Source organism: Diaporthe amygdali (genome assembly GCF_026229845.1).
Source record: "Diaporthe amygdali strain CAA958 chromosome Unknown NODE_1_length_4327563_cov_65_473760, whole genome shotgun sequence".
NCBI classification, from domain to species: domain Eukaryota; kingdom Fungi; phylum Ascomycota; class Sordariomycetes; order Diaporthales; family Diaporthaceae; genus Diaporthe; species Diaporthe amygdali.
In genome coordinates, this window is record NW_026517021.1 from 1,517,718 (window position 1) to 1,540,877 (window position 23,160).

At 55.8% G+C, this 23,160-nt stretch overlaps 6 protein-coding genes across 6 annotated transcripts; 5 read left to right on the forward strand and 1 right to left on the reverse strand.

Annotated features, from left to right (window-relative positions):
* Positions 1–295: 295 nt before the first annotated feature.
* On the forward strand, positions 296–3,577 carry J7T55_006033 (TBC domain-containing protein; the record flags this gene model as incomplete). Its single annotated transcript, XM_053139859.1, has 1 exon — positions 296–3,577. One exon carries the CDS (start codon positions 296–298, stop codon positions 3,575–3,577), a length of 3,282 nt encoding a protein of 1,093 aa, XP_053000801.1.
* A 1,568-nt stretch (positions 3,578–5,145) lies between these two features.
* J7T55_006034 (uncharacterized protein) lies at positions 5,146–7,132 on the forward strand (the record flags this gene model as incomplete). The annotated part of the gene is made up of 6 exons (XM_053139868.1): positions 5,146–5,385; positions 5,473–5,686; positions 5,745–6,019; positions 6,092–6,671; positions 6,741–6,841; positions 6,905–7,132. The coding sequence occupies 6 exons, from the start codon at positions 5,146–5,148 to the stop codon at positions 7,130–7,132; spliced, it is 1,638 nt and encodes a 545-aa protein (XP_053000802.1).
* A 550-nt stretch (positions 7,133–7,682) lies between these two features.
* Positions 7,683–9,551, forward strand: J7T55_006035 (E3 ubiquitin-protein ligase NRDP1; the record flags this gene model as incomplete). The annotated part of the gene is made up of 1 exon (XM_053139879.1): positions 7,683–9,551. One exon carries the CDS (start codon positions 7,683–7,685, stop codon positions 9,549–9,551), a length of 1,869 nt encoding a protein of 622 aa, XP_053000803.1.
* A 563-nt stretch (positions 9,552–10,114) lies between these two features.
* On the reverse strand, positions 10,115–11,628 carry J7T55_006036 (ldehyde dehydrogenase; the record flags this gene model as incomplete). Its single annotated transcript, XM_053139889.1, has 2 exons — positions 10,115–10,401; positions 10,485–11,628. The coding sequence occupies 2 exons, from the start codon at positions 11,626–11,628 to the stop codon at positions 10,115–10,117; spliced, it is 1,431 nt and encodes a 476-aa protein (XP_053000804.1).
* A 2,221-nt stretch (positions 11,629–13,849) lies between these two features.
* J7T55_006037 (uncharacterized protein) lies at positions 13,850–18,118 on the forward strand (the record flags this gene model as incomplete). The annotated part of the gene is made up of 4 exons (XM_053139900.1): positions 13,850–14,028; positions 14,121–16,692; positions 16,918–17,001; positions 17,054–18,118. 4 exons carry the CDS (start codon positions 13,850–13,852, stop codon positions 18,116–18,118), a joined length of 3,900 nt encoding a protein of 1,299 aa, XP_053000805.1.
* Positions 18,119–19,981: 1,863 nt separating this feature from the next.
* On the forward strand, positions 19,982–22,306 carry J7T55_006038 (uncharacterized protein; the record flags this gene model as incomplete). Its single annotated transcript, XM_053139911.1, has 6 exons — positions 19,982–20,207; positions 20,301–20,323; positions 20,562–21,060; positions 21,135–21,901; positions 21,986–22,194; positions 22,258–22,306. The coding sequence occupies 6 exons, from the start codon at positions 19,982–19,984 to the stop codon at positions 22,304–22,306; spliced, it is 1,773 nt and encodes a 590-aa protein (XP_053000806.1).
* Positions 22,307–23,160: the final 854 nt, after the last annotated feature.

A 23,160-nucleotide genomic window follows, 5' to 3' on the forward strand; every position in this document is an offset into this window, starting at 1 on the left:
GGTGGATGCGCTCAGATAACCGTACTTGGCATCGACAATCCCCCGGCGAACGAATATTACTATAAATAGAGGGGGGATACTAAAATGCATAACCCATATCATCATGACATATGATTCATACTCGCTCCACGCCCTGGCTGCCTCTATTTTCTGCAACATTCTCTGGTCTCAGATCCCGCAACGCGACACCTGCTCGCCTCATGTTGACGCAGCGAAAAAAAGATTCGTCGGCATAAGCTGAGCAACGCGTTCACAAAGCTACAACGCACAAACATGTTCAGCAGGATACGCCAAGATGGATGCCGAAGCTTCAACATCTCCACTTGAGCTTGAGCGTTCCATATCACAAGCGTCTGTCCACTCGACCAAATCGCAGAGATCGGCGACGGTGCGCGCAACCAGCAGGAGAAGAGGGAAGCTGACATCACAACCTTCCAGCTCTGCGGCCTCGATCGCCGAATCTGACAAATCCCTCGTCTCGTTCCCGAGCTTCTCTCCCGTGTCTCCGCGCGACGAAGGGCCAAGCACCCCGTCCTCGCCGTCGCCCGCCCCAGTTGGGGACGGCGCTGACGAGTCCACTCCGAGCGCTGCCACGTCGTACATCCAGCCGCCGACACCGCAGGAAGATGCCCCCACGCGCCCTGCGGCCATCGTCGAGACGCTCCTGACCGCAGACAAGCCCCTACTCTCCTCGACCCGACCGCGCACCGCCCTCTTCGAGGATGACGCACCCGTGTTTCAGCAGAACCTGCCTGGTGCGCTGCATGTGGCAGACGATGCGCACATCAAGCGGCTCATCGAGCGGCATGGCGCCCTGGGGCTGGTGCGTTCCATAGCGGAGGACCTGGCCGCGCGCGACGCGCAGATCACCGCGTTACGACGGCGGTCCGATGAACGCGAGAGGGCTCTGCGAAAGATCATACTAGAATGCGGGCTGTCCAACATGGACCTCGAGACGAGGCTGAAGGCCATCGAGCGCGAAGCCAGGAGCTCGGGAGCCAGGAAGGGCGGTGTGGAGGAGCTAGTCGAAGACGCAATGGCTGAAGACTTTGTGCACAGCTCAGGGCTGTTCGTGGAAGAGAACGGGGCCACTATTCGGGCTAGGAATACGTCGAATGTGTCAGACGCCGACAATAAGGCCACATCAAAGGGCTGGAAGGAGTACCTCTGGGGCATGAACAAGAACACGAGCAGCAGAGCAAGTAGTGTCAACGGTGACAATGGGAAACAGACAGTCATCAAGGCACCAGCGCCCGACCGGAGGCCAACTATACAAGAAGACTTGTTCAGTCCGCCGGAGCAGGCGTCAGTCAGGAGCTCGAGCCGGGCTTCCAGCATCCACTCTGTGAGTGCCAATAGGAAGACGTCGTTGGCGAGTTCTGTGCTGCGGATGGTTGCTGGCGGCGGGGCTTCTACGGGACGAGACCCTGAGTCCAGAGGACGAGCCAACAGTTCCAATGCAGGAGGGTCACTAAGGACGCCATCCGCCTCGAGCGCCAGGACGAATGCCTCTGCTAGAGCTGTATCCAACCAGGGAGGCCCTAAAGGGGCTTTGGCAGCCATGCGCCGCACGGCTACGCAACATAACATACAGACCGTGTCTTCGGCACGGAGCCAGCCGCAAGAAAGATGGGACACGATGGCTTCAGATCCATCAGGTGAACTAGCTGCACGTCCAGAGTCATACGGGCCTGTGGAGATGGACAGCATTCTGCCACCTGAGGAACAGCCGCCGACTCTCACGAGACTTTACAACAACTACGCCGGCTCGGAGTACTTGACTGACCGGTTCGGGTTTATTTACGATCAGAGACGGAAAAAGAGGCAACGCGAGGCTCAGCAGGTGGCCAGGCAATTCAAGAGAGGCAGTCGTACTGAAATGCTCACCAACGGCAGGGCGAACATATCGCCCGTATCCGCGGAAGACGGTGGCAGCGTCAAGTGGGATGCTTGGAGCGACGATCGACCGAGCACGCCGTCTTCGGCAGAGGAGGCTCGGGATGAGAGCAGACCTAAGAGGTGGCAGGATTATCTGAAGATCGCGACATTCCCCACGGAGCTGCTGTCACACACGCCGTCCATTAGTGCGCCCACGATTGAGGTTTTGGAGGGTGCTGAATTACCGCCGCCTCGGTCTCCTGGCTTAATCGCCGCTGAGGACGACCGCGGATTCATACCACCCGCGATCACCGCCACGGCAGCTGTGAGTGAGGAGCCGGCTACCGTGGTGGAAGAGCCAGCGTCAGGCACCCTTGTCAAGGAGGATGCCGAGCCGGTCAGAATCTTACTCCAGCAGCTAAGCGAAGTACACGATGGCCTGCAGCGGGAGAAGACGATCAGGTGGAATGACTTCCTGCGCAAGGTCAGAGCGGAGAGGCGCCGGGAAGGCGAAGCTGCTAATGCATCAGCCGCAGAAGCTGCCGCGGCACGTTTTCAGAAGGCCACGGCCATGATGCCGGAGGCCCGAGTCGCCGATGGCGAGCTGATTGGCGTTGCCAACTGGGCGAACAAGGGCAAGGTCGGCCGGGCGAAGTGGAATGAATTCAACCGCCTTGTTCTTGGTGGTATACCAGTCTTGATAAGATCCAAGATCTGGGCCGAGTGCTCGGGCGCGCTTAACATGCGCATCCCGGGCTACTACGACGACCTGGTCAACCGCGCTGAGTTGGACGACAATCCGGAAGTGGCACAGCAGATCCGCGCTGACATAAACCGAACCCTGACTGACAATATCTTCTTCCGGAAGGGACCGGGTGTGCAGAAGCTGAACGAGGTGCTGCTGGCATACTCTCGCCGCAATCCAGAGGTTGGTTACTGCCAGGGCATGAACCTGATCACCGCCAACCTCCTTCTTATCATGCCCTCGGCCGAAGAGGCCTTCTGGATCCTGGTCTGCATCATCGAGAAGATCCTCCCCTCGGGTTATTACGACCACAGCCTGCTGGCCTCCCGCGCTGATCAACAAGTTCTACGTGGCTACGTGGCAGAGGTCCTGCCGCGGCTCTCGGCACACTTTGACGAGCTAGGCATCGCCCTCGAGACGATGACGTTCCAGTGGTTCCTCTCCGTCTTCACCGATTGCCTGTCGGCCGAGGCGCTCTTCCGAGTCTGGGACGTGGTGTTGTGCTTTGGCGACGGCAGCACGTTCCTGTTCCAGGTCGCGCTGGCCCTGCTCAAGCTCAACGAGCAGCAGCTCCTCGGTTGCGATAGCCCCGCGGCTGTGTATACGTACATCAACCACCAGATGACGAACCATGCCATCAGCATCGATGGTCTGCTCCAGGCCAGCGAGGGCCTGAGGAGGGTAGTCAAGCGCGAGGACGTCGACGGGCGGAGGGAGAAGGCTATCGAGGCGGAGCAGGAGCTGGTGCGACAGCGGGAGGAGAGGCTGAGGGCTTATAAAGAGAGGAAGGCCGCGGCTGCCTCGGCGTCGGCTGTGGTGGACAAGGCTGTGGAGGCCCAGCCCGCCGCGCCGGAAAGCGAGGAGACGGCCACGAGCGAGACGGTGACCGCTGACAACTCGGCTCAGGATCCCGCCGTTCAGGAGCCGGCGCCGATCGAGGAAGAAGCCGGCTAAAGAATCACGAGCGTCTTTGCAATTGAATACCTGTTTTTGATTTCGGGAGCATGAGCTCGTGTCTTCTTCACGTCCTGAACACCAGCTCGGAGCATTTCTTGGAACTGGAGCATTCATTGGAGGACCCGTGTCTTATTGATTCTGCGTTTCGTCCGGTTTGGGTTGTTCTCTCTTTGCCAGGCAACCGTCCATCATACATGATACCCCCCGACTTTCCTCTGTTGATATATTTTATAGCCCTCAGTACTGATAAAACAAGAAAATTTGCCCCAGCCGTTGTTTTGTCTTGCGCAATCGTACTTGGTTTTCAATTCTCGCCTGCATGAAACAGTTGCAGCTTGCAACCTGCAGCATACAAAATCTTTTTCATCGGTTGTCGGCCGAATTTCTGTCTTAGTTGGTCTAACCTGCTCTTATCGATGTTGGCATTTGAGGTGACGAGCACGCAATCCTCGCATTTCCCCTTCCCCCTCGACAACCTCGACTCAAGCAAACGACCACTGCCAAGCGTGAAGATTAGAGCATTTAATCCCCGCCCGTCTCCCCTTTTTGAAACTCAGCCCACACGAGCAGACTGGATTCCATTTGCAGATGCATACGCGCCCATTGGCCCGTCGTGGTGTTGCGCCATATCGCATCTTGTTGCACAATGCGTAATGCCGGAAAACAGAGCCTCGTCCGCCCAGGTTTGTCCCCACGTCTGTCGCCTGTACTTTCCCCCCACGCCCTCTTACGTCCTGTTCCAACGCTCCGCAGCTCGTGCCTTGCCTCCGGCCACTTTGGGATCTCGCCATGCCTGTGGGCTCTTTGCTGCTTCTTGGTGGACCCGTCCCGTCGGGTTCGACGTTGCCCTCGGCTGTCGCGAGCGCTCGGATGACGACCTATTACGCTGTGGGAGCCCAGCCTGTTTATTGATTTTCGTCGCATGTCATGGAGGCTTTTACTTCGGTGGGGTCTGCTATAATTAATTCCTTATCTGGTACTGGTGATTTCCAGCAATATTGCTCGCCCTGAGTCGAGAGTGATGCGAAGCAACGTAGGTATTCACGTCTGTTAGATGACGCGGACAGTGGTTTCTTTATCCAAGAGAAGAAGGCATCATCGAGACCGGCATCCGAGAAACAATCCTTCGCATGCGGCGAGGGTCACACTTGATATGCATGCGACGCTCCCTGGATCCGTTCTTCCGTTCCTACATGCCCAGCCCTTCTGGGATTATTGCCGTATGCTCCCACTAGTCTAGATCACATCATCGTCGTCGACCCGCGAGCCCCCCATGTCCGTTGCCACTCCCACCTGCGAATTGACGGAAGATTCTGCATGCCCGGCTGGTCGGGTAGCCCAGAAGCAGGGTAACCCATCATCGTTGCATGGCCATGGGTGATTGATCTGCAGGCGCTGGACCAAGTCCATATATCAATATGCCTGCTGCCCAGAGTGCCCAGAGTGCTTGTCTGCGCCTACCATCTTGTGCTCTACCCTTTTAGGCTCCTTTTTTCAGCCTCTTCTCTTGTCTTGCCGGCGCTGTCTAACCCTCCCGGGTTGCGAGCCAAGACCTAGTCGCTGTGATGTCCAAGATAGCACCAACAGCCCCCGAGGCCTACGAGCCTAAGGATGTCGAGTTTGCAAAGGACGCTGTCGAGACGTCGACATCCTCGAAGCCTTCTTCAGTGAGGCTTGGAGAGAGCGATGGCGGCGTATGGGCAAGTGGTGGTGGTATCGAGAATTACAAGCCAATACCAGAGTATGAAGGCGCTCATCGATATGATCCACACTTCGAGTGGACTGAGAATGAGGAGAAGAGACTAGTAAGAAGGGTAAGTGATACTTGAGAACACAAACCCGCCCAATGTATAGCCAGAATCATCGTATACTAATCCGGATGGGCGCACTAGATCGATTTGAAGATTTGCGCCTTCGTCTGCCTAATGTTCTTCTGTCTGCAACTCGACCGCGGGAATATTAGCCAAGCTTTGTCCGACAACATGCTTTCAGACCTGGGAATGATCACCAACCAGTACAATACGGGGCAGACGATTTTCTACCTCAGCTTTCTCTGCGCGGAATTGCCCTCGCAGATGCTTTCCAAGAAACTTGGCCCAGATGTTTGTTCGTTACGCACTTGATCTAATCGAAGCCGAGACACAATGCTTACAGATGAACATAGGGATTCCTATCCAAATGGTTCTGTGGTCCATTATCTCGATTTCCCAGTGCCGCCTAACGGACTACAAGTCATTCTACGCGACTCGCTGTCTGTTGGGTCTCGTCGAGGGAGGCTTCATCCCTGACGTTGTGCTTTACTTGAGCTTCTTCTACAAGTCAAAAGAACTACCGATCCGTTTGAGCTTCTTCTGGGGATCGTACATAACAACTCAGATCATATCAGCCCTGCTGGCTTATGGTATTCTTCACCTGCGATCGGAGACTGGATGGGCAGGGGTAAGCCTTTAATTTTCTCAATTATTCTTTTCTCGTGTGATCGGACGACGCGCTTACAGACCATTTTCCTAGTGGCGCTGGCTCTTTGCCCTTGAAGGAGGACTTACGACCATCATTGGCCTCTTCGCCGCCATCTACCTACCCCCGTCACCAACTCAAACCAAGGGCTGGTTCAGGGGCCGTGATGGGTGGTTCAACGAAAGAGAAGAGAAGATCATGGTTAATCGCGTCCTCCGCGACGATCCAGCAAAGGGCGGGATGCACAACCGACAAGGTCTCACGCTCACACTCCTCTGGGAGGCGCTGTGCGACTACGACCTCTGGCCTATCTACCTCCTGGGTATTACGTGGACCATTCCCGCGACGCCCATCACTGCATACCTGACGCTCAACCTGAAGTCTTTGGGATTCGACACATTCGGAACCAACCTCCTGACCATCCCCGCGTACGTCCTGTTTGGCATCCAACTACTGTGGTGGACCTGGGTTTCGGAGAGATGGAACAACCGTTTCGGCATTGTGCTTGTGAGCATGATATGGTGTTTCCCATTAGTATTAGCACTTGAACTCATGCCATCGAATGCGAGCCCCTGGGCATGGTATGCTTGTTCGGCTTTGCTCGTCGGATATCCATACATTCACGCTATCCTTGGTGAGTACTTCTGTCTTCAGACTCTCGGATGCCTGGGGTTGAGGAGGATACTAATATGCTCGTCTTCAGTGGCAATCACCTCACGCAACGCAGGTTCCGTTCGTACCCGCACAGTAGGATCAGCTATATACAACATGGCAGTGCAAGCTGGAAGCATCATTTCATCTAATGTGAGTAATTGATCGTCCTTCACTGTCTCCTTGGTTGAGCCTTTGCGCTGATGGACCTCTCAGATCTACCGCACCGACGATGCTCCTTACTATCGGACAGGCAATAAGGTGCTCCTAGGTATCATCGCATGGACGGCGTGCCTCATAGTTGCGATTAAATTCTACTACAAATGGCGCAACGCCACGAGAGAAAAGGCTTGGAGCGCGATGTCATCGGAGCAGAGGGACGAGTACCTGCGGACTACAAAGGACCAGGGTAACAAGCGTCTCGACTTTAGATTCGCACATTAAAGAACGCATATATATATAGAGATACGGGGTAGACAAATAGGATTTATCTACAGGTGTATACGCAACTAATGAAGGGAAGAAGCAGAATGTGCGGCAACGACGACCAAATATGGCTCCGTTTTCTTCAGCCTCGATTTTGATCAATCACGGTCAATATGTTATCATGTCCGTAAAATTCTTAGAGGCATGTTGGGTCTCATTGGGTCTCCTGCTCCTCCAACATTTCTCCTGCACAGTGTCGTGACTTGTGCTTTGTAAATGGCCTGGCCGACTTACATAAGCAGACTCGACGGCGTTATCGATTAAGCTGACTTGCCTCGGCTACTTTGAACTGCCCACTGACGGCCCGCTACACCGGGCGTTGCGCCCAACACAACCGCCGTCACTAACTGCTTAGACACTGACGGCGAGAGCCTTGTCTTTCGCCAACAGGATCACTGTCGACTTATCTGACGCTGAAATATCGCCGATGTGCTCTATTCTGGACGGAGTCCTGATCTAGTGCCCTCCACCGCTTACATGGTCTCCTCACAGTGCGACCCGGCTGAACATGCCTCCTCCAAACACTCCCAATGAACCATCGGGCGCGAGCTCGCCAACCTCGACTCGCCCCTCCCGCACCCACACAGATCCTTCCAGGAACTCGGCGCGCTCATTCTCATCAGACAGCTTCGTACGTGACCTCGAGACGATTTTGGCTGGTCCGTCCAGCCCGAGCGGTTCGACTTCCGGATCAGCGACCCCGTCCATGTCCACCACCCCAACTGGAGCCGACGAGCAAGACTCCCCCGGTGTGCGCCTTACACAACTTTACGAACGTTCCCCGCCACGAAGGACCACCCGCGTTACGAGAACTCCCAATACGTCTGGGCCGCGGTGGACTCCCACATACCTACCCCTTCAGACCTCCGAGTTCGAGTCGGAAACTCAAAGCCCACCAGATGAAGCGATTTCAGCAGGTTCATCACAGATTTCTGGGCCCCGGATAGATTGGCAAGGCCTTGAGTACGTCGGTCAGGTAGACGACAACCTACTGTGTGGCATCTGCAAAACCCCGTACCACAAACCAACGACAACGAAGGCATGTGGACACACTTTCTGTGAAGCCTGCCTATACCAGGCATTAGAGGAAGCAAGAGGTCGGTCTCGAAACCGTGCGCCCTGCCCACTGTGTCGGACAGAAATGAATGTCGGGGAAGAAAAGGGCCCGCGCAGGTTTGTCCGCGTCGTGGAAATGAGTGCACAGCTAGACCGACTGGAAGTACATTGTCCCAACGACGCGCAGCTCTGCAAGTGGACCGGCCCGCGATCGAATGTCGAGGCACACGTGCACAACGACTGCGAGTACACGCTATACCCTTGTGCAGATAGCAGCTGCGGAAAGATGATCATCCGCAAGAGCCGCGGTGCCGTTTGTCGGCATCACGAGGGGCCGTGTGCCTACTGTGGGGAGACTATTGACCTGTCCACGGAGGACCAACACCACATGAATGCTTGTACCAAATATCGGGCAGCATGTGAGTACTGTGGGAAAGAGTTTGCACGGGACACTCTCGCTGCGCACGGAGAGGCCTGCGGTATTGAGATGGCTAGTTGCTCATACTCGAAATTGGGCTGCTCATACTCATCTCTACGAAAGGATGTTATCGAGCACGAGAAGACTTGCGACCGCGGCGCCTTCATGGAACTCATGGACGGCCTTGAGAAGCGGCTCAAGGCCGACATGACACAGATGAAAACGTCTTTGACGACTCAGATGGAGCAAAGAATACAGCGTGAGAAACGGCAATTGGACACAAGACTGCAAGAACTTCAGGATGAGCTGCAAGAGGAGCGAAGGAAACGAGAAGAACTCGCCCGGAACCTGTCAAGGCTCGAAACCGGTGATCTCAGGCTATTGCGGTACAGGGACCCATTGGCCAGTAGCGTAACAGCCGGCGAGGCCACGAACCAAGAGGGTCGCTCCTCACTACCCATCCCGGCAGATACCGATTTCGAGCAGGCCGAATACATGTTCCGCATGTTTGACGAGCTAGACACGCGCATCTCCAACATCTCCAAGGCTCTGATCGACCAGGACGCCCGGCACTCGGTGATGCTGCTCAACGAGCTCATGCCCGTCAAGGAGCAGCTGGTCGAGGCCCGGAGTCAGCTTGGTGTCATGGGCATGCACGTGCGTTGGCTAATGGACCTGCAACGGTCGCGCCAGAGGCAGACCACCGACGTCGTGGGCGGGCTGGGCGCCGCCGCCGCCGGTGCCGGCTCTTCCGGCTCCTCTGCTGCCAACAGCGACGCACAGTCGGGCTCGGTACAGACGGCCTCGGGAACCGGAGCCGGTGGTACTACTACTATTGACTCCTCCGCTGGCCTTTCGCGGCGTGTGAGTGATCGCGTTAGCCCTGTGCGCCCGAGCTTGTGAAGCGATTGCTTGTGTCCCTGGGAGTTTGATGAGTCATTACTTCCTTCTTATGCCCTCGTTATATTAGCGATTTCCCGGATTTATTGGTTGGCTTGATCTTTGGTGTTGGGATTCATGGGCATTCCGGTGTACTGTGGTTTTGGGTGTGGACGCTGGCTGGCGCAAACACAAGGTCTCCAGTCGAAAGAATGATACCCCGTAGCTTGACGAGAAATACAAATAGTGAAAATGATCTAGCTTCAACGTAAATCTGGGGTAAACCAGGAGCTTTCGTGAGACTTCAAAAGCTGTACCAGCTAGTGCTACCTTGCATGGCCACGGGGTCTTTATGATCCTCGAATCTGCTAATATACCAAGACATGCATGCGCATGAATTCATGTTATATCAAAGATTCTACAAGACTTCGTCCAGCATACATTCTACCAGTAGCTTGCGAGCCACAGACTTGCAAACGCGGGTCTTCACAGCTCGCTTCCAAGGATACAAGCCCGTCGCATATTCAGCTCATACTACACCACCACAGGCAGCCCACTTTGCTAGCCACTATCATGTACACCCTGCGCTATACCTTTGAGAAATGCAGGCTCTGCGTGTAGCAGTAGCTGAGCAAGCCCTGCTTTCCCATCTCGCCACCCAGGCCGCTGTCCTTCATGCCGGAGAAGTAGGCGTTCTCGTTGGGCAGCTCGAAGGTGTTGATGTAGACGGACCCGGCCTCGATCCTCCTCGCGAGGCTCTCGGCACGGGACAGGTCCTTCGCATACACCGCGGCGGCAAGGCCGGCGTTGTCAAGGTTTGCGCGGGCGAGGACGTCCTCCTCGTCTCGCCATTTGAGGATGGGGATGACTGGGCCTTTTGTTGTCTCACAGTCAGTCCTCGATGTTTCTCTATTACGTGTGGGGGGATTTGCAGGTCTCAGCCTAGGGGGGTCTTACCGAATTGCTCCTCCTGCACGACCAGCGCCTCCTCCGGGGGGTTTACCACCACCGTCGCGGGCACCCAGAAGCCGTTCGCGGGCACCTTGTCCGAGTCGAAGGTCTCGACCCTCACGTCGCGCTGCTTCGCGTCCGCGATGTGCTTCGTCACGGTGTCGAACTGCAGCTTGTTGGAGACGGGCCCGAAGACGGTGGGCACGCCGGCGTCCTCGACGATGCGGTACTTTTCGCGGGTCTCTGCGACGAAGCGGTCGAGGAAGTCGTCGTAGATGTCCTCGTGCACGTAGATGCGCTTGGTGGCGACGCACATCTGGCCCGCGTTGAAGAAGGCGCCCGTGGCGGTCTTGCCCACGGCCTCGGCGACGTCGACGTCCGGGCACACGATGGCCGCGTCGTTGCCCGCCAGCTCGAGCGTCACCTTCTTGAGCGTCGACGCGCAGCTGGCCATGACCTTCTTGCCCGTGCTCGTCTGCCCCGTGAAGGAGATCTTGGCGATCCCCGGGTGCGTGCACATGAGGGCGCCCAGGTCCGCGCCGCCGTTGACGGCCTGCAGCACGCCCGGCGGGAGCACCGGCACGCACAGCTCGATCAGCCGCAGCACCGCGTAGGGCGTGAAGGGCGAGGGCTTCACGATGCAGCAGTTACCGGTGATGAGGGCCGAGGCGATCTTGAGGGTGGACAGGATGACGGGGAAGTTCCAGGGGCAGATGGCGCCGACGACGCCGAGAGGCGGGTGGGTGGCGACGACCTTGACCTTGTCGTCCTCGTGCTGCACGTAGTCCTCCAGCGCCTGGCCGATGATGGCCTCGATCTGGCGGCCCGTGTTGCCGATCTCGATCTGGCCCATCAGCGACGACTTGCCCGTCTCGCGCATGGCATAGTCGGCCAGCTCGGCCTGGTTGCTGTTCACCACGCCCACCACCTTCCGCAGCGCTTCCTGGCGCTCGGCCACGGTCGTCCTGCCCCATGTCTTGAAGGCTTTGTTTGCGGCCGCTATGGCCTCCTCCAGGTCCTGCGTGCTGGCGATCGGCGCATCCCAGAGCGGCTGGCCTGTCCGCGGATCGGTGACCTGGTGCGATTTTGAAGAAGTACGCTTCTCGCCATTGATAATGTTGTAGAACTTGGGGCTCTCGAGGCTTCCCATCTTGACGCTTGTTCTCAAGTTTTTAGGGTGCTTGAGGGATTTCTTGAAAAAATTGCTTTGGTGTGTGATGGGGGGCGAGCCAGACAGATATATAGTGCTGAGTACGACTGTCTTCTATGCTCAGAATGAATAGCAAGCTTTCTAGGAGATTTAGGAGGTGAGGTCTCTTATGCAGTCTATATCACGGCTCCCAAACATATCGAGCTTCATCGGGCGTCTGGGCAATCTGAGACTCATGCACAGGCACCGCCAGGGTCCACTGGGGTAGTATCCAAGGGCTCGGGACTGTCAAGCTTCCCAATCACCCGCCCACGGCAGAACAACCTGGGAAACTCGACCAGTCCGTTTGCCCCGTTTGGTTCTACCGATAGTATCACGCGGGGTAGTCTGGAGTCGGGGGGTAAATGTGCCGCCGTGTGTTTCTAATCCCATAGCTCATAGCAGGGCACTCGAGGCATTAGTTTCAACTCTAAATCGCTAGATCACAGCTATGGCTTCCTTGGTGCCTTGCTGATTCTGGGGAGAAGGTTTGCTGAAACCTGGGGAATAGGCTCCACCGCCGTGCCTCCGCGGTGAAATTGCGGCGGACTGGCGCCCAGGTCATGCTGCTGGGTTCTCTCAGGGGCCCAGGAAGCATCGTCGGGAAGTTAATCGGGCCTCAATTACTCGCTGAGATAGGCGAAGGCGCGCGGTGGGTTTGGTGTCCGGCATTTTTATCGCGCCCAAGACCCCGTTAGTCCCACAAGGGCGGGACATCTTTCATCCCATCAAGCTGCCCCAGATGAGCAGCGAAACAGGCCGCAGCCCTGGGCAAGAAGGAGCTCAGAACATATGTCAGCCTGAACTCTGTAGGCCACGAGTGCATCGAGGCTGAGATGAAGCGGTTTACGCCATGTCTGGCTGGCACTTTGCGGGTAAATGTATGCAATGGTCAGGGATTAATAAGAACTGCAGAAGCGTCACATGGCCCGCATGCAGTCAGGATGCGTCGGGAGCGAAAAGTATTAGTCCCAGAACAAGGGACCAGCACCTGTGTCCAGTAGACTTGAGCACACAGTTGTAGGCATGTAGACGCGGACATGGCCTGCGGATGCTAATTGCTTGCTTCGGTCGACACATCTGCCCTGAGAGAACCAAACTCTGTCCTCCGAGTCCCCCCAAGCCTGGCTGTCTTGATTGGTACACTGGTGTGTTGGTTTTCCTTTGGAATCTCAGGTTTCATGAAGATGGTGCTTTTTGTGTATAGCGGATCTGAAAAGGTGGGACTGATTGATCGCCTGGTGATGACATTTGGTAGCTACCAAGTATCGTGGCAGGGCAACAGTCCGCGCAGGGCTCTATCAAGGTGGTCTAGTATGGGGGAACGGGGGGGGGCATCTCATAAAGAATGCAACTGTGTCCAGGGGAAATGCAGCTGTAAGAAAAATAAGATGAAGCATGCAGGTCGGGGCGGTGGCCTCCGGTCCGTACAGTCCGCAGAGTCGGCCGGTCGCCGCCGGACGGGGCCCTCGTCGGCGGAGAGCAGGGGGGTTTGGTGGGGATAGAGGGGTGCTCCCGCAACGGACCTCGGGTCACCTGTAGTGGGTCCCTTGTAGGCGTCTCACTTAGTGCAACTGATAAGGCGGTGCCTAGCCAAATGCTGAGAACATAGGCCCAGTGATTGGTGATTGGATTTTCAAATGAGCTATGGTAATGGTTCCCTCCTATTCAAAGGGCGGTGTCTATCTACGCAAATGTAGATACGCACTGCTGGGTCAAGCCCAGGTGAGAGCAGCTGTCTACGGCGCAACTGCACCGTATCGCCGTGCCGTGGCAAGCCGGACGGTCTGATGTCGGTGTCCAAGCATTAAGCTCAAGCCCAGGCCCAAGCCCATGCTGCTTCTCGTGCTGTCATTACCAAAACGGTCGACTAAGACGGGCGGCCGACGGCCAAAACCCGTTAGCTTTGTTTGATATCAACGTCGGCCCCGTGATTGCTTGTCCGTTTCTGACATCGGACATCGTCCCTGCCTATCAATATCTTCCTCTTCCTCTTCACTCGCCACTGCTTTTCCTGTTCATTCCTCTCAGTCGGATCAAGTGTGTCATTGCCGTGTTTTTCACTGTTGCTTTTGCTCTTGATTCGCCTTCACCGCCCGTGTTGGTTTCACAACAGCACGGCACAAGCAGATGACCTGAAAGGCCAACATCATCGCAAAGGGCGCTGCCAATCGTCATCGACATGGCTCCAATCGCTCTCTCACCCGAGCGTGGTGCCCCGCAGCTTGATTCTCTCGCAATCGCCTTCGATGATACCATTCGATTCTATTTGAATGGCACACGTGTTGTATTGGACGAGGTCGATCCCGAGGTCACTCTGCTGGAATACCTCAGGGGCATCGGGCTCACCGGAACCAAGCTGTATGTCCAACTATATCATCTTGTCCTGTTCGCCAAATTGGATATTTCTCCTGCTCTTAACACGTCGATCTTTTGTACTGACTCATTTCCAGCGGCTGCTCAGAAGGCGGTTGTGGTGCTTGCACCGTAGTGGTGAGCCAGTATAACCCAACCACCAAGGCTATTTATCATGCTAGCGTCAACGCCTGTCTCGCTCCGTTGGCCAGCGTCGATGGCAAGCATGTTATCACCGTCGAGGGCATCGGGAACGTCAAGTCTCCCCACCCAGCCCAGGAACGCATCGCGAAGGGCAATGGATCTCAGTGTGGATTTTGTACACCAGGCATAGTGATGAGCCTTTACGCACTGCTACGGAACAACGAATCTCCAACAGACGAGGATATCGAGGAGGCCTTTGACGGAAATCTTTGCCGATGCACCGGATACCGGCCCATTCTCGATTCCGCCAAGACCTTCAGTGTGACTGCAGGCTGCGGAAAGGCAAAAGCCAACGGCGGCAGCGGCTGTTGTATGGATAATGCGAACGGCGACGGTGTTGGTACCGGTTGCTGTAAAACCAATGGTAATGGCCTGGATGATCAACCGATCAAGAGGTTTACGCCGCCAGGTTTCATCGAATACAAGCCCGACACCGAGCTCATTTTCCCTCCAACTCTCAAAAAACACGAGTTCAGGCCTCTTGCTTTCGGAAACAAGCGCAAGAAGTGGTACCGACCGGTGACTCTGGACCAGCTGCTTCAAATAAAGAGCGCTTATCCGGCTGCCAAAATCATCGGCGGAAGCACCGAAACACAAATCGAAATCAAATTCAAAGCCATGCAGTATCCAGTCTCGGTCTATGTAGGAGATGTTGCTGAGCTGAGACAGTACTCCTTCAAGGAAGACTATGTTGAGATCGGGGGAAACGTCATCCTCACCGACCTGGAGAACATCTGTCAAAAGGCCATCACTCACTACGGCAAAGAAAGAGCCCAGGTATTTGATGCAATGTACAAGCAGCTTAAATACTTCGCCGGCCGCCAGATCCGGAATGTCGGTACCCCAGCAGGCAACCTTGCTACTGCTTCTCCCATCTCCGATCTCAACCCGGTCTTCATGGCATCTGATGCGGTCTTGTTTGCCAAGTCTGCTGAAAAGACCACAGAAATACCCATGTCTGGATTCTTCAAGGGTTACAGGCGAACTGCCCTTGCGCCAGAGGATATCCTCGCGTCCATCCGTATACCCCTTACCGAGTCGGGACGAGAATATTTTAGAGCCTACAAGCAGGCTAAGAGGAAGGACGATGACATTGCTATAGTGACTGGTGCTTTGCGTGTCAAGCTTGATGACAAGGGCATCGTGGAGCAAGCCAATCTTTGTTTCGGAGGTATGGCGGCATGGACGACAGCTGCTAAACAGACGAATGAATTTTTGGTGGGCAAGAAATTCGCAGAGCTTGAAACTCTTGAAGGCGCCATGAACGCTCTCGAGCAAGACTTCAATCTGCAGTTCAGTGTACCGGGTGGCATGGCTTCCTACAGGAAGGCATTGGCAATGAGCTTTTTCTACCGATTCTACCACGAAGTGATGCTCGGCCTGGGCGATATCAAGCACACTGACGAGCAGGCCGTGGAGGAACTGGAGCGAGAAATCTCGACCGGCGAAACCGACGGCACGGCCGCCCTGGCTTATCAGCAGAAAATTGTAGGCAAGGCCAACCCCCACCTTGCTGCTTTAAAACAGACGACTGGCGAAGCCCAATATACAGATGACATACCGAAGCTGGCGAACGAGCTTTCCGGCTGTCTTGTTCTGTCGACCAAAGCACACGCAAAAATCAAGTCGGTGGATTACTCTGCTGCACTTGATATCCCAGGGGTGGTGGATTACATCGACCACAAAGATATGCCAAACAAGGATGCCAATCACTGGGGGGCGCCACACTTTGAGGAGGTCTTCCTAGCGGAGGATGAGGTCTTCACTGCTGGCCAGCCTATCGCTCTGATCCTGGCAACCTCGCCACAGAAAGCAGCCGAAGGAGCAAGAGCAGTCAAGGTGGAATATGAAGAGCTCCCTGCCATCTTCACCATGGAGGAGGCAATCGAGAAGAACAGTCTCTACAAATTCTTCAGAGAAATTAAGAAGGGAGACCCGGAGAAGGCCTTCAAGAATAGCGATTACACCTTCACTGGAGTCGCACGGATGGGTGGCCAAGAGCATTTCTATCTCGAGACGAATGCATGTGTCGCAATACCGAAACCGGAAGACGGCGAGATGGAGATCTGGTCGAGTTCGCAGAATTGCAACGAGTCCCAAGCATACGCGTCCAGAGTCCTTGAGGTCCAGGCAAACAAGGTCGTTGTCAAGGTGAAGCGTCTTGGTGGCGGCTTTGGTGGCAAGGAGACGAGATGCATCCAATTGAGCACGATTCTCGCGCTCGCAGCTCAAAAGACACGAAGACCTGTTCGGTGTATGCTTACGCGTGAAGAGGACATGGTGACCTCAGGCCAGCGCCATCCCTTCCTTGGCAGATGGAAAGTGGGCGTGAACAAAGACGGCAAGATCCAAGCTCTCGACCTGGACATCTTCAACAACGGCGGCTGGAGTTGGGACTTATCAGCCGCCGTGTGTGAGCGCGCCATGACACATTCAGATAACTGCTACCTGATTCCGAACATCCACGTTCGTGGGCGGATTTGCAGGACAAATACCATGTCGAACACAGCCTTCCGCGGGTTTGGTGGACCACAAGGGCTTTTTATCGCTGAGTCCTATATGAGTGAGGTTGCTGACAGACTGGGCATACCCGTTGAGAGGTTCCGAGAAATAAACATGTATAAATCAGAGGAGGAGACTCACTTTAACCAAAAATTGACCGACTGGCATGTACCACTTATGTACAAGCAGGTGCAGGACGAGACTCAATATGCGAGGAGGAGGGAGGCAATTTTGGAATTCAATGAGAGTCATAAGTGGCGGAAGCGAGGGCTGGTAAGTCTTCTTTTCCCCCAAAGTGTTCAAGGCACTGACTGATGATTTATAGGCCATCATTCCTACCAAGTTTGGCATTTCATTCACTGCCCTATGGTTCAACCAAGCTGGTGCCCTGGTTCATATCTATCATGATGGCTCCGTACTGGTGGCGCATGGCGGCACAGAGATGGGCCAAGGACTTCATACGAAGATGACAATGATTGCGGCAGAAGCACTCAAAGTTCCCCTCGATAACGTATTCATCTCCGAAACAGCGACCAACACGGTAGCCAACGCAAGCGCCACAGCGGCGTCAGCTTCGTCTGACCTGAACGGTTACGCAATATATAATGCGTGTCAGCAGCTCAACGAGCGCCTTGCCCCGTACCGAGAGAAGCTTGGCTCAGACGCCACAATGAAGGACCTCGCCCATGCGGCATATTTCGACCGCGTCAATCTCTCGGCACAGGGTTTCTACAAGACACCAGAGATTGGATACACGTGGGGCGAGAACAAAGGGAAAATGTACTTTTACTTCACGCAGGGCGTCGCCGCGGCCGAGGTGGAGATCGACACGCTCACGGGGACGTGGACGTGCCTGCGCGCGGACGTCAAGATGGACGTAGGGCGGTCAATTAACCCGTCCATCGACTACGGGCAAATCCAGGGGGCATTTGTTCAGGGTATGGGACTCTTCACGATGGAAGAGTCTTTGTGGCTACGCAACGGGCCGCAAGCGGGCAACCTGTTCACGCGCGGGCCGGGCGCATACAAGATACCCGGGTTCCGAGACGTGCCGCAGCTCTTCAACGTTAGCCTGCTCAAGGACGTCGAATGGAAGGATCTGAGGACCATCCAGCGCAGCCGTGGCGTGGGCGAGCCACCGTTGTTCATGGGAAGTGCGGTGTTTTTTGCGATCCGTGACGGGCTCAAGGCTGCGCGAAGTCAATACGGGGTCGAGGCGAGGACGGTTGCTGAGGGGGACGCCGATGTCGACTCGAGGGATGATGGGCTACTAAGGCTGGAGAGCCCAGCAACGACGGAGAGGATCCGGCTAGCGTGTGTAGATCCCATCATGGAGAGGGCGAGGGTTTTGCCTAAGGAGGGGGAGAAGAGTTTCTTTATTGCTATCTGATCATGGCTGGTGTACTGGCATTTGCTGCGCTCGGTTACTTGGGAAAACAAAGAGGACATACCTAGCTAGGTAGTCTAAGTCTGTTATCAACACACATACGCGTCGGAACTATGATCGGGGATATACTGGGCCGGCATAATATGTCCATCAAAAAAGAAAAGCACGACCTGAAACCAATTCTTGGATTCCTCGGCGTCTTACGAAAGGATCAGGCATCGGCTCATCCGTGCAGCTGTGAGTACATGGGCGGTAAAGCTGATGGGTTGGGCCTCGGTAATGTTAGCCCCGAGGAATTTCAGTGAGCCAACCATTCAGGGGCATGACAAAGATCTTGACATGACGTTCCATCGCACATGTCAAGTACTTATGCTATGATTGATGCGACGCGACGAGCTGAGTGCTGAAATATGTGATGATTTGGCCATTGAGGCCGGCTGAATGGATCGAGTAAGCGGGTACTATACTAGGCACAGGTAATTCGATGCCATACCTAATGTACAGTAAGCAAGTCGCCGGTACTGAACCCGAGGTAGCCTAGTCTAGCCCCAGACTGTCGCTTCTGATTCTTTTTTTTTCACGGGCTGGCGGCGGCGGCGGCAATGTGGGCTTGGCACACTGACTCCACGGGGCAGCCTTGGGCAGTGGGACGCCAGGCCGAGCAGGGAGCCCCCCAGACACCTCCACAGCCAAGTCGTGCTTTTGCTGGCACGGTGCCGCTGCAATGCACCTCTGGAGGCCCAGTGATCGAGGATCGGCTGCGCAGCCAAGCTTCATGGCATCCGAGCCCTGCTGTTGCCAGAGTCTCGGGTCGTGCCCCATTGACTGTCATTGTCGCAGTCAGTCGCTGGCTGTTGTTACAGGCTCGCTCGGTCAGTTGAGATGGAGGGGCTCACCACATGGCAGCTGAGATGAGCGTATAAGTCAGTCAATCAGTCAGTCATACTGATAAGAGCAGGGCAGCAGGCTAGAGGGACAGGACAGGACAGGACATGCCAGGGCAGGGCCAAGGTCCCACGGCAGCAGGCTGTCTGGTCGTCTCGTGTCGGTTCCCCAAGAGGTCGGTTTCCCAGGGTCGATAAGGTTGCTGGCAGACAAGATTTGAACTCTGTCCACCACCCAGACCCCACGCCTGGCCACGCCCAGTCGCAGGCTCAGTCAGCGCTTCTGTCATCGCAACTTCCCCTGCTAGCCTAGGTTCAATGAGGTAGTAGTGGAGGTCTCAGCCCGGCAGCCCCACCCATCCGAACCTGGAGAGCCCCGGCTTGCCGCTCTCATTAGGTAGAGGCCTTCCGCTCGCGCGAGCCGGGCGGGCAGGATCTTCCTGCCTCCTGCCTCCTTGCCTGTTCCGTGCCGACCTTCTAGACGATCGTTCTCTTTGCCGCCGTGCCTTACCATCATTCACTCCTGCAACCCAAGCGCGCAATTGGCGTCGCACAGCCTGGGCGCGCATTCACTCCCACATCCAGCCATCCCGCATCGCACAGGCACACCTACACGATCCGCCACGAGCGCACTGCCGGCGCACCGGGCCTTGCCTGCGATCTTCCCACGGTGCGGCCGGGTTTCTAGGGGCGATCTTTGTCGTTGTGGACGGGGAACGCGAACTTCGGGAGACTTGTGGTCGAATCAATCTGCTGGAAGCTGCAGAGAGCCGCACACCCTGCTCAAATGAGCCACGAACTCGACGCCCACTGCGTAACGTACAGATCCAATGGGAGGAGGGCGCATTGAGTAACCCAGGAGCCGGAACTGGGAACTGGAAAGAAGGCGAGAAAAGAACAAGAAAAAAGAACAGGGAATACGAGGGAGACCAAGGCGGGACGCCAGGAAAAGGGAAGCAAGGAAAGGGGCGGCACTCAAGCTATGGACAAGAAGAAGAAGAATGGCGTCAACGTCAGCGATGACCAGGACAGCAAATCCGAGAGAGACTCCAGGCCCACACCAACGCAGGCCGGGTCGGGCGATGGCGATAGGGCGAGGACCAGCACGAGTGCAAGCAGCGACAAGGACAGCAGCAAAGCCCATTCGCATGCGCCAGAGGACGCCAACAAGCAGGGCCCCCAGAAAAAGAGGCGCAAGGTCACTCATGGTACGGCCCTCCTACTTTCCTACTTCCAGCCCTCCTTTCTTCCCGTTTGCCTCATCTTTCGCGCGCTAACCCTGTGTCTTCGCGTTCCTACAGCTTGCGTATATTGCCGGCGATCTGTAAGTCAGGAAAACTTCCCGATTGTGGCCGGGCAATTGGCTGCCGTTGGCGCAGACTATTGCCCTGGTCGTGGGCTACAGCAGCGACTTGCCCAGTGGCATGCATGCGGCAGGCCCTTTTTGGGTGGGGGGAATAGCAACGCATGGCTAATACTGTTCTTCTGGACTATCACAGCATATGACATGCGACCTCGTATGTAAGACCTGTTTTCCTTCTGTCTTCCTATCCCCTTCTTAGCCCGTCAAGGGCTGGTATGTCGTGCTGCGGCTGCGGCTGCACTGCGCGCGACACGGCTCGGCACGGAATTGCTCTGCGCTGCACTGTATGGCCGAGGGCGAACACAATACTGACCACTTCGTGGCGCTTTGCTCTGAACAGGAGAGACCCTGTACAAGATGTATAAAGCGTAATATCGGCCATCTCTGTCACGACGAGCCTCGCGAGCATGACACCAAGAAGGCGAGAGGCAGCACAGCCGCCGGCTCGACGATGGACGAAACGGAATCCCAATCGGATATCGCACACAGTGCCATGGACCAGACCACAAGCGCTGCTGTTGCTGCCGCCATGAGCGCCCCCTCCTTTGACGGGGGAGCAGCTGCCGCAGCCGCGGCTGCTGGTATCACGGCTGGTGCTGCGGGCTCACTGGGCCGGGGCAACTCGATACAGCTTGTGCGACCGACACAGCTTTCTGGGATGCAAGCCAGCGGCCTGGGCCGCGGCAACATGAATCAATGTAGGTCTCGTAAAATGACAGTGCGTCGTCTTGTATTCTACGTTCCCAGAACTGAAAGGACATCTCATTCACAGTTGCCGGCTTCTCGGATGCGTGGTTGACTGCCCAGAACCACCTCCAGGACGTGCACAGCTACCAATCCAATTATTTGATGGCCCCTGAGGTCAGCAACGAATTTAATCTCCTCAACGAGTTCCTGAACAGTAGTCTTCTTGATGACGGCGGCCTGTTGTCTAGCGACTTAGACCAAGGCACGAAAACCCAAAACGACATGTTGCCAGGCTATGGCCTCAACCAAAACAACTTGCTCCCGCCGAGCGCATTGCCCACAGGGTCCATGCCGCCGCCAGCCGACTCGGAACAAGGCGTGGCCGTCGCCCGGCCAGCAGCGACGACCAACCCGGAGGACAAGAAGCGGCGCGAGGCGGCCGAGTTCTACCTACAGGTGGCCGACCCGTCGGGCAACGACATGCCCGAGAAGCGGATGGAGCGGGTGCTGCTTTCCAAGTACGAGGCGGGGCTGCTGCGGCCGTTCAACTACATCCAGGGCTACAAGCGGCTGATGGACTACCTCGAGTCGCACATCCACGCGAGCTCCAAGCAGAAGATCCTGGCGCAGATTAACCGCTTCCGGCCAAAGTTCCGCGAGAAGGTGCAGCAGCTGACGGACATCCAGCTGGTGTACGTCGAGATGTGGTTCGAGCGCACGCTGATGGAGTACGACCGCGTCTTCGCCAGCATGGCGGTGCCGGCCTGCTGCTGGAGGAGGACGGGTGAGATCTTCAGGGGCAACAAGGAGATGGCGGAGCTGATCGGGGTTCAGGTCGAGGACCTGAGAGACGTATGTGCTTTTTTTTTTCGTTCTGTCTGACCCACCTACGTGCGGGTTACTGAGCCCGAGTTCGACGGCTGACACTCTATTCAGGGGAACATCGCGCTGCACCAGATCCTCACGGAGGCGTCGGTGGTGCGGTATTGGGAGGAGTTTGGCACGATTGCATTTGACCCATCACACGATACCCTTCTCACGGCATGCGAGCTCAAGTGTCCTATCGACGACGGAAAGGCGAAGACCAAGTCCAAAGAGATCAAATGCTGCTTCTCCTTAAAGATTAGGCGGGATGACGCCAAGATGTAAGTTTTGCCCGCCAGCTTCAAGTCAACATCCCAACCATGCTGAGTCTCCCATCAACATAGTCCGAGTTTGATCGTCGGAAACTTCTTGCCGCATGATCCCGGACACTGAGTGCCCACACAGGCACGATGACTGAGTAGCCAATTGGAGCCGCGAATACTCTTGATTGTACATTGAAGTTGGAGGCGGTATACTATACGGATTGAGAATTGCCCCACGAGCACGAACGATCATACCCATAATGCCTTAATCCCACGATAGCGCGGGAGAGGGGAAAAGAAAGAAGACGAGAGGGAGGAACGGAGGCATATCTTGCTTGCATATTATTGCACGGAGTTTCTGGGCCCAGACAGAAGAGCGACTTCAGTCGGCCTGCGGACTTTTGAGATTCTTTTTGGGCTGGGCAAAGTGGGGAGGGGGGGGGGACCATACACATATGTCTATATACATGTATCTGGCAGGGGCGCCGCCCCGGGTGGTCGTGCCTTCCCGTTGTGGGAGGCGCAGCGGCTTCCACTCTTATTAGACAAACCACGCATTTCACCTCATCCGCCCTTTCGTCTTCCTCTGCACTCTTCAAACCAACTCGACGACGAGTCAAGACAAGACACGCACTCGTCCTACAGGTTCTTGTCTTCTGCATTTTCTGAAGCCCGGCGAGACATCGATTCGTCCGCCTTTCTTTTCTCTCTCTCGGCCCACCCTTGTATGTCCGATCCGACACGACACACCATCCTCCGTCAGGCTCTTTTCTCCTACACTCTTCTGGCCGGCTTGACAAGCCACTCATTCACACGGACTCATCTCTTTTACACGCCTAAGCAACTCGACAGGACACGCATTTCACCTTCGGCTTCTTTTCTTCTACAATCTCCGGGTCCAATTGAGAAGACGTACTCATTTCTCCACGCCATCCCTTCCTCTACGCTCTCCTGTTCCACTCAACAGTCACAGCTCAGTCGTTG